The 14,324-nt window shown below is 42.8% G+C and overlaps 1 protein-coding gene across 1 annotated transcript; it reads right to left on the reverse strand.

Moving 5' to 3' along the window:
• Window positions 1-8,364: 8,364 nt before the first annotated feature.
• LOC307180166 (40-kDa huntingtin-associated protein-like) lies at window positions 8,365-9,739 on the reverse strand. The gene has a single exon (XM_079910306.1). The coding sequence runs from the start codon at window positions 9,634-9,636 to the stop codon at window positions 8,500-8,502; it is 1,137 nt and encodes a 378-aa protein (XP_079766432.1). The 5' UTR covers window positions 9,637-9,739; the 3' UTR covers window positions 8,365-8,499.
• Between the last annotated feature and the right edge of the window lie 4,585 nt (window positions 9,740-14,324).

The following is a 14,324-nucleotide window of genomic DNA, read 5'->3' on the forward strand; positions in this document are numbered from 1 at the left end:
CTTCTTGGTCAATCTAGCTAAAGATTTGTCAATTTTGTTTTCAAAGAACCAACTTTTGGTTTTGTTTATTCTATTTTTTTATTTGCTCTCCATTTATCTCTGCTCTAATCTTAAGTATGTCATTCCTTCTGTGTGATTTAGTTTGTTCATCTTTTTCCACTTCCTTAAGGTGTAAAGTTAGGTTATCAATTTGATATCTTCCTTTTCTCTAAATATAGGCATTTACGTTGAGCACTGCTTTATCTGCATCCCATAAGTTTTGATATTGGTATCTTCATTTTCATTTATCTCAAATTATTTTATGATTTCTCCTTTGACCCATTTGTTACTTAGGAGTGTTTTGTTTAATTTCTATATATTTGTGAGTTTTCCACATTTTTCCTGCTATTTACTTGTAATTTTATTTCTTGTGGCCAGAGAGCATTCTTTGTATCATTTGTACCTTTTTAAAATTCTTAAGGTTTGCTTTATGGCATAGTATATAGTCTATTTCGGAGAATGCTCCATGTGCACTTGAGAAAAATGTATATTCTGCTTTTGGGTGGAGTGTTCTCTATATATGTATTAGGTCTAATTGGTTTTTAGTGTGGTCCAAGTCTCCTATTTTCTTGTTGATCTTCTGTATAGTTGTCCTATCCATTAATGAAAGTGTAGTATAAAGTCTTCAACTGTTCTTGTACAACTATTTCTCACTTCAATTCTATCAGTTTTTGCCCTGTATATTTTGGATTTCTGTTTTTCAATGCATATATATTTGTAATGAGAATGAATTGACCCTTTTATCATTATGAAATGTTCTTCTTTGTCTCCAGTAACTTTTCTTGTTTTGAAGTCTATTTTGTCTGGGATTAGTGTAGCCACTTCAGCTTTCTTGTGCTTGCTGTTTGCATAATATATTTCCATATTTTTACTTTCAATCAATTTGTATTGTGGAATATTAAGTATGTCTCCTGTAGACAGCATATAGTTTATCATGTTATTTTATCCAATCTCAGAATCTCTGCTTTTTTCCTGGTATTATTGTTATCATTGCTATAGTTGATTTACATCTGCCATTTTCTTTCTTTCTTTTTTATATAACTTATGGGGTTTTTTGTTCCTCTATTTCTTCTTTATTACCTTTTTTTTGCATTAAGTGAATATTTTATAATGCAGCATTTGAAGTTCTTAAATGATTTTTTAAGTTATATTTTTGAGGGGTTTTTTTGGTGGTTGCTCTAGGGTTTACCAAATATTTCTTAATTTATCAGAATCACCTTCAGATGTAGACTACCTTATTCCATATATATATATTCTATATAATATATAGAAACATTACTCCTATAGAGCTCCATTCCCTTTTCTCCCTTTTAATATTACTATTATACCTATTATGTCCATTAATATTACAAATCCAACAATACATTGTTATAATTATTGCTTTGCCATCTGTAGTCATTTCCTTAGCCCAATATAGCTTGACTCCCAGTCACTTCTTTTGCACCGCTTTTGGCAAGTATATTACATTTTATGTTATAGGCCCAACAGCACACCATATACATATTATTTTATACATTAAAAAAAGTCAGTTCAAAAAAAAGGAGAAAAATATACATTTATGAAGTCTTTTATAATTACATAAACACTTTACTGGTGCTGTTTTTTTGTGTGTGTCTGTGTGTTTGTGTTTGTTTGAATTGCCATCTGCAGTCGCTTTCAGCTTGAAGAACTTCCTTCAGTATTTCTTGTAAGGCAGGTCTGCAACAAATTCAGTCACTGCTTGTTTGTTTATCTTGTAATGTCTTTATCTCCTTTCCTTTTTTGAAAGATTTGCTGAATATAGGATTCTTGGTTTATGGTTTTTCTTTATCACTTTGAATATGTTATCCCAATGCATTTTCTTCTTTTACCATTTTTGTTCTTTATTTTATTGAGGTATAGTTGATGTACAGTATTATATAAGTTCCAGGTGTACAACATAGTGATTCACAATTTTTAAAGATTATATTCTATTTATAGTTATCATAAAATTTTGGCTATATTCCCTGTGTTGTATAATATATCCTTGTAGCTTACTTATTTTATACATGGTAGTTTGTACCTCTTAATCCCCTACTCCTATCTTGCCCCTCCCCTGCATTATTTCTTTTGAGAAGTTGACTGTTAATCTTTTTAAAAATTAATTAATTAATTTTATTATTTTTTGGCTGCTTTGGGTCTTCGTTGCTGTGCACGGGCTTTCTCTAGTTGCGGCGAGCGGGGCCTACTCTTTGTTGTGGCGAGCGGGGCCTACTCTTTGTTGTGGTGCGTGGGCTTCTCATTGCGTTGGCTTCTCTTGTGGCATGCGGGCCCTAGAGCTCGTGGGCTTTAGTAGTTGTGGCTTGCAGGCTCTAGAGCGCAGGCTCAGTAGTTGTGGCACATGGGCTTAGTTGCTCTGCGGCATGTGGGATCTTCCCGGACCAGGGATCGAACCCATGTCCCCTGCATTGGCAGGCAGATTCTTAACCACTGCACCACCAGGGAAGTCCTTGACTGTTAATCTTATTGGTGTTCCCCTTTAAGTGATGAGTCATTTTTTTTCTTGTTACATTCAAGATTTTCTCTTTGACTTTAATCATTTCTTTGATTTTCAGAATTTTTACTATGATGTATCTATTTGTGAATCTCATTATCTTTATCCTACTAGAAGTTCATTGAGTTTCTTGGGATGTGTGGGTTATTGTTTTTCAATAAATTTAGGACGTTTTCTGATATTTTTTGGACATTTTTTCTACTCTTCTCTCTCTTCTGGTATTCTCATTACGCCTATGTCGGTGCACTTGATGGTGTCCCACATTTCTCTGAGACTCTGTTCATTTTTCTTCATTCTTTTTCTGTCTCATTTTCAGCTTGCAATACTCTCTATTGAACTGTCTTCAAATCTGCTAATTCTTTCTTCTGCTAGTTGAAATCTGTTGCACCCCTCTAGTGAATTATTTATTTCAGTTATTGTACTTTCCAACTCCAGAATTTCCTTTTGGTTCTTTTTTCTATCTCTATTGATATTCTATATTTGATGTGACATTGCCATCGTATGGACCTTTGCTTTTTTAGCCATGCTTTCCTTTAGTTCTGTGAACATATTTGTAATGACTACTTTGAAGTCTTTTTCTGTTAAATCTGACAGCTACTTGCTATCACAGGCAGTTTCTGTTGCCTACTTCCCCACCCCCAGTGTATGAATCATACTTTGTTTCTTTGCATGTCTCATAATTTTTTTGTTGGAAACTAGATATTTTAGACAATATATTGTAGTAATTCTGACTGTTGGTCCACTCCCCACCCCAGGGTTTTATTGTTAATTCGTCTTCTTTAGTGACTAGCTGGACTATATTATTAGTGAAGTCTGTCCCCTCGCCCCCATGATGTTTTACCCTGGAATGACAGTGATTTGGGCAGGACTTCCTTTGCCTGACCACATCCAGCTGTTAAACTCCACAAATTGCCAGCTGATAATATATTGTTTTCATCAAAGCCTTGGGAGCATAAATTGGTCTTCAGACTAATTCAATCATCACATTGCAGCTTCTCTGAAGAATATTTTTTGAGGTTCATGCTTGATATTTGTTCTGACCCCAGGAAGGTTCCTACCTGGCTGATAGTCTGTATTTTCATTGAATCCACAAGTTTCTACCCAGTGCCTTTCACTACAACCTCCACTGTTCTTGAGGGTGTCCTTAGGTTTGAACTTCTCCATGCTCTCTTGTAAATAAAATCAGTTCCTTTGGGAAGACATTAGGAGCTAGCTGTTTTATGGTCTGCTCCTCCCTTTGGGCAAAATCTCTGAGCCAGGGCTCTGGAACTGGGATTGGGGACAATGGCCAGCTTCTTTCTGAGTGACACTCCTGCTCTAGGAGTTGAACATTTGGAAGGGGGCATCAGCCTGAAGTGGAACCACCAACTCATAAGCCAGGGAGAGAGCAAGATGATCAGGACCCCAGTCTTCTCAACACACTGCACCCAATGTAGAGCCTCAGTCTGGTAAGTGGGGGCTGAGTGGAAGAGGAGAGCTGCCACTTCTCAACCGCACTTGCCTGGGACTCAGCCTCAGCAACACATAGTTGGGGTCAGGATGAGAAATGTTGATATACTGCTCCTCCCAGGAAGAAAGCCCTCTGGAGGGAAGAGAAAGCTACAGGAGTCTGGAGTGGAGCGATGAGTGGGGTGGGGGGTGGGTGGGAAGGGAGGGAGTGGTCTTGGTTCAAATACTACAGATTTCTGCTTTGTAACATTTTTATAATTTTCCTGATAGGTGTTTCTCTGTTTGCTGTTTGCAGTAGACATTCATTTCACATATTCTAAAAGTTTAAAATCTCACTAAGAAATTTTAATGTATTACTCTTGAAAAATATACTGTGACTTGTTTATAGACTTTCACTTTTTTCCCTTGGCAACTACTGTGCCCAACTTCAAATATGTTCATCAGTACAGTCTTTTTTTCTTCACAATTTAAAAAAAACCACGAATGTTTCAAAATTGCTATTCCCATATCCCTTCAAAAAGCAAGCCTGCTAAGAATGGTTCAAGATATTACTGATGTTCTGAGTTCTTTTCAGGTTGAGACTATATAGGCAAAGAATTGCATTAAAAAAATACTGGCATGAGTTTTTTTCTTTTTTCCTTGAAAGTGTTTGTTAATTATTTGAAGTATAGTTGAGTTCATCTTTTTGGTTTGTTTTACGATTATTGTTCTCCTATCATTGTTGATTTTACTTTATCTTTTTACTATGTAGAACATTAACTTGATTACAAAAGTCAACACTATAAAAAATTTCTTTTCACCCCTTGTAGCTAACCAATTTTATTTGCTTCTTGTTTACCTTTCTGTGTTTCTTCTATAGAGATAAGCATATATATGTGTGTGTGTATATATATAGATACACACACACACACGCACACACACACACACATATATACATATATGGGACGAAGGATCAAAATCTTAATGGAAAAATGTGTAAAAGATATAAATGAATATATATTCATAAATTAGAAATATTAGCTATTAATTTGTAATATATGCTGTAAATATTTTTCCCAGTTTGTCTTTTTTGTTTTTTTAACCATGTAAAGGCTTTTCATAAAAAAAAATTTTATGAAGTCAAATTTACCAATTTTTAATTTTGCTGCATCTGATTTTAAGTCATAGTTAGAAAGTATTTCCCTTCACTAAGGCTAAAGAAAAATTTTGTAATATTTCCTTCTGATACTTGTACGGTATATTTTTAAATATTTAGACCCCTATATATCTAGTTTATTTTTGTGTATGGTGTGAGATATGGATCTTTTTTTCTCAACAGCTTTCCAGTTGTCCCAGAACCATTTATTGGTTTTTTTTTTTTTTTTTTGCTGTACGCGGGCCTCTCACTGTTGTGGCCTCTCCCGTTGCGGAGCACAGGCTCCGGACGCGCAGGCTCAGCGGCCATGGCTCATGGGGCCAGCCGCTCCGCGGCATGTGGGATCTTCCCGGACCGGGGAACGAACCCGTGTCCCCTGCATCGGCAGGTGGACTCTCAACCATTGCGCCACCAGGGAAGCCCCCCAGAACGACTTATTAAAATGTCCATCTTTTCTCTAGATACTTGAGATGCTATCTTTACCTTACACTAAATTTTCATATTTATCTGGCTCTATTTTAGGACATTTTATTCACTTCACAGGTCTGTTTGCCTATTCCTACGCCACTACCCCACTGTTTTACTTAAGGATGCTTTATTATATACTTTAATATCTTGTCAGTCTACTCTTCCCTCATAGTTTTTCCTTTTTAGTGTTTTCCTGGCTATTCTTTCTTGTTTGCTTTTTCATATGAACTTAGTATCAATATGTCTAGGTCCCTAAAAAAGCTTGTTGGAACTTTTACTGGAATTGCAATATACTTATAAGTTACTTTATGGAGAACTAACATGTTTATGGTGTTGAGTCATCCTAAACAAGAACAAGGGAGGCCTTTCTGTACGTTGAAGTTTTCATTTGTGTCTTTCAGGAGTGTTTAAGCTTTTTCTAGTACAGGTTTGAACATTTCTTGTTGTTTATTCCTAAATATTTCATCTCCCTTGCTGCTATTGTAAATGGTCATTTTCTCTACCATCACGTCCTCTAACTGGTTATTGTGTATATATATGAAGGCTACTGATTTCTGTTAGATTTATATCCTGTAACTTTACTGAATTCTGGGATTTTCTGGAGGTATTTTTAGTATTCACTCTCTAGGGGTTGCCAATTCTGTCAGGGTTGGCAATCTTCTGCAAAGAGGTAAGAAGTAAATATTTAAAACTTGATGGGCCAAGAGGAAAAATTGAGAATATCATGTAGGTATCTATACAAAAAGAGAATTTAAAAATTTCCACAAATTGATGAAATTCAAAATATAATAATAATGTTTTTGTAATACAGGTCTATTCATGTGAAGATTACAGTTATTTTGGGGGGACAACATTTTACTTAACTATGGTTCAAAGTTAGTGTTCCCTACCATTAAAATCAATCCAAATGTTCATCTGTTAATGCTGATCTGTAATGAGATTCTATATACTTCATTTTTTAAATATACCTTTTAAAACAGATAGGTACTGTTAAACACTGACATCATGGAATAATTACATATATATATGGAGAGAGAGAGAGAGAGAGAGAGAGAGAGAGAGAGAGAGAAGGAAGGAAGGAGGAGAGAGAGAGAGAGAAAGAGAGAGATTGATTCTGTTGTTTTTGTTTCTCTGGAGAACTCTAATACTGCTTGTATACCCAACACCAGGCTCTCTGGTAATCCCTCCCCCCACCTCCTCAAAGCAAGGAGTTTAGACCAGAGGTCTAAGGAGGCTTCTCCTTGCGCCCAAACCCAAATGCTGTCACCAGTCACGGCCCATAATTCCTAAGCATTCCTGTCATAAGGACAACAGGAAGGAGGCCAGAGCTGCAGCCCAGGCTGACAAGAGTGTACCAGCAAAAGCAAGAGCACAGGGGAGCACGCACCCTTACCACTGTGGCAACAAGCTGGACTAGGCTTTCAGGGCTCGGAAAGTCCCTTCGGGCAGCCAAGTGAGAGCACAGGAAGGGTGGCTGAATCTGTCTCACATGGGCCTCCCCTACATTTCCTCAGCCACTGCTTCCACACTGCTGAAATAGGAGGAGAAAGGAATACCCTAAAAGCCCCATCCACTTTGGGACACTTAACTCATAGTGACGACACTCCACATATTCCCCTCCCGCCCCCAAATACGCAAAACCAAGATCTGTTCCCAAACTGTGTCCTTAAATCTCACCTCAAAAGATTAGTGCCGTCTACAACTTCAGCCCAAAGGATGCGTTTTCCCAAGCCGAATGAATGAGATTACATTCTGAAGAGTTCCTACCATCACTCTCAACACTAAAGGAAATAAAATTGAATTTGAGAAAACAGCTAAGTCGGTTTGCATGCAACGGTTGGACCAAAAAGCCTCGGAAATTTAGTGTTTAAAAATGGAACGCCATCCTGCTTTTGGGGAACAAGGGCACAGTCTGGCATACACACGATCACACGATACCCAAGCAGCATGCCGATTTTACATATTGGAGTTAACTAAGATTTGTAGAAGGATCCGCACTACAAATAAAAGCTGCCACGTGGATTACCCGTACCTCTCGAAATGGAGCCAGAACTGAAAACTCCAGTGCACGTGTGACACCTCTGCTCTGGAGCCCACCCCGCCCTCACCCTCCCCCCACTCCCACCCCGCTCTGCACCGAACACATTCGCACCGCAGCTGAGAAAGGACCACATCGCAAATGATCTCTGTAGATTCACAGGCACACTGTCCATTTCGAATCAACGAATCCATCTTGGAGCTAAAAGGGAGCTATCTGCTTCTGCTTGCCGCCTCCTGCCAGGTAGATAAGCTATTCCCACTTTACAGATAAGGTAAATACGAACCACAAGCTAGGAGGGTCAGAATGGCTTTATCATGGACTGAGGGCTGTAGCGACAACAGCGTACTACTGAATCCAATGATTCCCACGAACACGTACGGGGCGCATGAAACACAGGGGGAACTGGGCGATCATGCAGGCGGACATCGAAATACGCTAATCAGAGTCATCGTGAAAAAATCATGCAGCTTAAGTAGCGAGCCAGAGCTGTGCAAATTAACCCTCAGTCGGAAAGAAGGACGCGGGGGGAGGGGAGCCTTGCGGGGGAAGAGGGGTGGGTGGGGACAGTTGGGTGGAAACAGAAGAGGAAAGGGGGCGGAAGGGACTCTCATGGTTCTGTTGCAGTTTCTGGGGAAGAGAATGGGAGACTCTACTCCGATTCTACCATATGGTTTTTTTTCTGCCGCTATTGTGGAAACAACATAACTTGTAGTCAACCACATTCCTCTGCTGGCAACAGGGGTAAGATACGCTGCAAAGGCAGAAGCGCCGGGTCAACGCCTCTTGTGTCCCCGTAAACGCGCAGGCGGGTGCGTGAGGCTCGGGGACAGGCACAGAGTCGCTGGGAGGGACTCGTCAGATCCCCTGGCCCGACGGGGAGATGGTTTCCTGCAGAACGAGGTGCAGGAGATGGTTCTGCTCGGCGCTCAACAGGGGCCACATCTCCACCTGCAGCGACTTGACGGCTTCCGTGTCCTTCTCGTGGGTGGCCATGACCAAGGACTGCAGCAGCAGGAAGAGCTCCTCGGGAAGCGGGCCGCTGCTGTCCTGCCCGTGGCCGTCGAAGGCCTCCCAGGAGTACTTCTCCAGGGTGTGCGCGTGCTCCGGCAGGAGCTTGGCGGGCGGCGGCTGCAGGAGCAGCAGCAGCAGCACGCGGGACACCTCGCAGCGGACCAGCACGTCGGCGAAGGCGCCCAGCGCGGCGGGGGAGGGCGCGGCCGCGGCCCCCGCGCCGGGCAGGAGCAGCGCGAGCGGTGGGGCGGAGGCCGCGCCGGCCCCGGGCTGCGGCGCCGGCGGCTTGGGCTGCGGCTGCGGCGGGGGCTGCGGCCCCGTCGGCGGCACCGGGTGGCTGCCGTACTCCCGCGCCAGGAGCTGCATGCGCGTGAAGAGCGCCAGGGCGCCGCTGTAGTCGCGCGCCAGCAGCTGGCAGGACGCGGCGTCGCCGAGCGCCTGCAGGGCGGCCAGGGGCAGCTGGGGCAGCTGCAGCTGCGCGGCGCGTTGGAAGTGGCCGGCGGCGGCGGCCGGCTGGCCCAGGTCGCGCAGGGCGGCCGCCAGCTCGAGGCAGAGCGCGGCGGCGGCAGCCGGCTGGCCTAGCTCCAGGTGCAGGCGCACGGCGGCGCCCAGGGCGGCGGCAGCGGCCTGCAGCGGCTCCCCGTAGGCGGCGGGGCAGGCCAAGCGCTGGCGCGCGTCACGCTCCTGCCGCAGGAAGAGGCGCGCGGCCTCGGTCAGCGCCAGCGCCTCCCCGGGCCCGTGGAAGAGCGCCTGCTGGCAGCGGGCCACGGCCAGCTGGCACCAGGCCGCGTACGGCAGGCACTCCTGTGCGCGCAGCTCGCGACCCAGCTGGCCGAACTGCTCGCCGGCCTCCGCCACGTTAGGCTTCCGCAGGAACCGCTTCTTCAGCTTGTTGCACACCTGGCGGTAGCGCGCCAGGAAGTCCCCGGCCTCAGGCCCGGGGCCCGCACCACCACCGAGGCCGGCCGCGGAAGCCGCCATGATCGCCGCTTAGGCACTTCCGGGCGCGCTGACGCAAGTGGGCGCACGTGCTGGGCGACGGCGGCGGGCTGAGACGTGTCCTGCGACGGGCTCCGGCCCACCACGCGACCGCGCCGGCTCGGCCGCCCGGAGCTCTCGTCGCCCTGGTGATATGCAAAATAGCAAGCACGGAGGCCCGGCCGGGACAGGCTGCGGGTGGTGTATGCAAATCGGGGGCCCTGGGGCGGGGCGGGGCCCGCTGTCCGGGGTTCTGTGAGCGGACCAATGGTGCTGGGGCGGGGCCTGGCTGGGCGCCCCCTGTTGCTAGGTGACAGCTTTTTAAAACAAATTTATTTATTTAATTAATTTATTTTTGGCAGTGTTGGGTCTTTGTTGCTGTGTAGGGGCTTTCTCTAGTTTCGGCGAGCGGGGGCTACTCTTCCTTGCGATGCGCGGGCTTCTCATTGCGGTGGCTTCTCTTGTTGTGGATCATGGCTTCTAGGTGCGCGGGCTTCAGTAGTTGTGGCTCTCGGGCTCTAGAGCACAGGCTCAGTAGTTGTGGCGCACGGCCTTCCTTGCTCCGTGGCATGTGGGATCTTCCCAGACCAGGGCTCCAATCGGTAGGTGACAGCTTGTTTACGCAGGTTGCCAAGCAGGGCATCTCTTGGCATCTCTAGGGGAACACAACCAAAAACTCTTGACCCTGTGTGACCCTAATTCCGACTTTGCCTATGTGTTGATTGTGTCCTGCCCACCCCAATCCGGATCAAGCCTCAATCTTCCCGTCAAAGCCCCTGCCCCATGGGAGTCCATGCCAAGCGCTCTGTCCACCTACCCCTGCCTCCCGAACCCAGGGCGGTCGGTCACCTTGGCACCCTCACCCTATCACGACGCTGCCCTCACGTGCCATTTTTTTTTTCTTTGCGGTATGCGGGCCTCTCACTGTTGTGGCCTCTCCTGCTGCGGAGAACAGGCTCCGGACGCGCAGGCTCAGCGGCCATGGCTCACAGGCCCAGCCATTCCGCGGCATGTGAGATCTTCCCGGACCGGGTCACGAACCCGTGTCCCCTGCATCTGCAGGCGGACTCTCAACCACTGCGCCACCAGGGAAGCCCAAAACGCCCCATTTTGACTATCTTTAAATGTACAGTTCAGGGCTATTAAGTATACTCACATTGTTATGCAAATTTGGGGGGGGGTTGAACTGATAATTTATTTTCAATCTTTCATTTTTTACTGATAACAGTGACTAGTGCTATAACATTTCCTCTGATCACTGCTTTAAATGCATCCCATAGATTCTGATATGTTTATATCATCATTTGTTTTAGAAATGCTGTAATTTTAATTTGCATGTTTTCTTCAACCAAGAGTTGTTTAACTGAAGGTCTTAAAAATAATTCCCAGGGACTTCCCTGGTGGTGCAGTGGTTAAGAATCCGCCTGCCAATGCAAGGGACACAGGTTCGAGCCCTGGTCTGGGAAGATCCCACATGCCACGGAGCAACCAAACCCGTGCGCCACAACTACTGAGCCTGCGCTCTAGAGCCTGCGAGCCACAACTACTGAGCCCGTGTGCCACACCTACTGAAGCCCGCATGCCTAGAGCCCATGCTCTGCAACAAGAGAAGCCACCGCAATGTGAAGCATGTGCACCACAACTAGAGAAAATCTGTGCACAGCAATGAAGACCCAACGCAACCATAAATAAATAAATAAATAAATTTTTAAAAAGGTCCACATCAAAATAAATAAATAAATAAAATTCCCAGGCAGAAGGCCCTTTTAAAAATGTTTTAATACTTTCTAGTTTTATTTTATTGTGATCAATCAGTGTTGTTTGCAATATTTGTACTTTATGAAATTATTGATCTTTGTGACCTAACATATAATCAATTTCTGTGATGTGGACACCTGAGAAGATGTATTCTTTAATACTAGTGTGCAATGCATAGGATCCACATTTTTATGTTGTCTAGGTCCTCTATGTTATTACTTAATTTTTGCCTACTTGAGCTGTCTTAGAGTGGTATATTCAAGTCTCCTATCTTTAGTGTGTTTTTATCTCTGATTCTATACATCTTCTATATTTTTTGCTTCATAAAACTAGTTACTGTGTTATATGATTCATATTGAATTGCAGATTTTAGTGTCAAAAAGCACCCTTGTTTGTCACATTCAGTGTTTGGCTTGAATTCTGCTTTGTCTGATATAAGAAACACTACCCCTCTCCCGATTTCTTATTGTTTCCATTTGCCTTGTAAGTCTTTATCCCTTCTTTTATTTTTGGCTTTTTTCAATCATTTTGCTCTCTGTGGTCTGTTGCCTGCAGCATATGATTGGTTCTTGCTTTGTGAGTCAAATTGAAAAGTTTCTTCTTTTAATGGATAAATTAAGCCCATTCACATTTATTGATCTAACTGACATGCTTGCCTCAATTTAGTTATATCTTACAATTATGTATACAATGTTATATTTTATGTTTCCTTCTCTACAAGATGGGCTTTCTCTGCTTACTTTTTAAATTTACTTATTTATTTTAGCATTCAAAGAGGTTTGTATTTTTTCTACAAGTACCTTTGTACTTATACCTTTTTGAAACTTTTTATTTTGAAGTAATTACAGAATCAAAAGAAGTTTCAAAAACAGTACAGTATTTTACCCATCACATAACTTCCCCAAACAGTAATGTTTGCATAATGTTAGTACCTATACCTTTTAAAAATTGCTTATGGGCACATTGACACAGAATTATCTAAGTCCTGGTTTGTTTAAAACTTTTTCTTTTTCCGTAACCTTGATATTTAAAGACTAGTTTCACTGGATATAAAATTCTTGGCTCACACTCTCTTTCCTAAGTTTCTTGAAAATGCTACTTCATTGTTGGCTTCCTTGCTTTGTATGTTGTTTTGGAAAGCCTGGCACCAGGTTAATTAATTTACCTTCACAGGTTATTTGATCTTTTTGCTTAGAGGTCTTGAGGATATATTTTCTTTATCTTTCATGTCTAATAGTTTTACTAGGATATGCCTTGGATTGATCAGTTTGGTTAATTTTCCTAGGAACCCAGTGAGACCTTTCAGTGTGTGGACTGAGGTCTTTAATTTTGGAAAATTTTCTTGGATTATAGGTTTAAATCTTTTAAATATTAATTCTGTTCCATTGTTTTGCTTTTCTTTCCCAGTGATTCCAATTTTACAACTGCTATTCCTTTTTTGCTTGTCTTTCTGATCCTTTTTACTTCGTTCTAAATGTCATTTTCATTCTCTCAGTTATTTTTCTGCCTTTTTCCATGCATGTTATTAAATTTTCTTGAGTCCATTTTTGCTTGGGAACCTTTTAATTTATCCTCAGTTCTGAGATAATTTTATCTTTTTCTTCCATTTATTTTCATAGTTTGCGTAATTTTCTCCATTTTTTAGTCAATTTTTTGAAAGTCTGAATCAAGTCCTTGCTGGGATTTGTTTTTTTTTTCTTTTTTTTTTTTAACTTAGAGTTATATTGAGGTTTGGGTATTTTTCTGTCTTCAAGTTATGTTTACCATGTGGTTTTAGTGCCTTTTAAAATGTGTTCTTGTTATTCTGTATTGTTTTTGGAGGAAATATTGGGAGACATAGACCAAGGCAACCACCATTGCCTTCAGCAACTGGAAGTCTTATTGAATAGTCTTTTTGAAGTTTCCTAACTTATGAAAACCAAATCTACCATCCCCTACTCTGCTGAATTCACAAGGTATTTTGTTCCTTACCTCAAGGCCCTTCCAGCTGTGTTGATCACAAAGCATATCTTAGAGGTGATCTTAGGTTTGTAATTTGTATAAAAGAAAGCCTATCCCCAGACACTTGGCTGCTCTACACTTACCTACTTCTTTATTATAAATGGCAGCCTTGTTTTAAAATTGTGCCCCCTCCACCAGAACTCACATGTTGAAACACTAACCCCCCAATGTGACTGTGTCTGGAGATGGGGCCTTTGGGAGATAATTAGGGTTAGATGAGGTCATGAAGGTGGAGACAACAGAGAGCTTGCTTCCTCTCTCTCTCCACCATGTGAGGATACAGTGAGAAGGCAGCTGTCTGCAAACCAGGGTGAGAGTTCTTGCCAGAATCTGACCATGTTGGCACTCTGATCTCAGACTTCTGCCTCCAGAATTATGAAAAATAAATGTCTGTTATTTAAGCCAGCCAGTTTATGGTATTTTGTTATGGCAGCCTGAGCAGACTAAGACAAATTTCGGTACTGAGAAGTGGGGTGCTGCCCTAACAAATAGCTAAGCATGTGGAAGCAACCTTGTAAGTGGGCAATGCATAGAGGCTGGAAGAGTTTTGAGGTGCATGCTAGAAATACGGACATTATAGGTGATTCTAGCGAGGGCTGGGCTCAGAAAGAAGAGAGAGAAGAGCAGTAGAGAAGAGCAGTAGTCATCTTGGAGAATACACATATCATCGTGACAAGAATGTCACTAGAAATGTGAATGCTAAAGGTGCTTCTGGTGAGCTCTCACAAAGAAATGAGGAACATGTTATGGGACACTGGAGGAAAGGCCATCCTTTTCATAAAGTGTCAAAAAACACAGCTGAATTGTGTTCTAGTGTTTCGCCACTGATCAGAAACGCCACATTATCAGCTCGTAAGTTTTCATACATCTATGTTTAGAATCTCTATTCCACTACTATCTATGTTTGCACCAACCTGTGATGCTTTCACAAT

Source organism: Stenella coeruleoalba, assembly GCF_951394435.1.
Source record: "Stenella coeruleoalba genome assembly, chromosome: X".
NCBI classification, from domain to species: domain Eukaryota; kingdom Metazoa; phylum Chordata; class Mammalia; order Artiodactyla; family Delphinidae; genus Stenella; species Stenella coeruleoalba.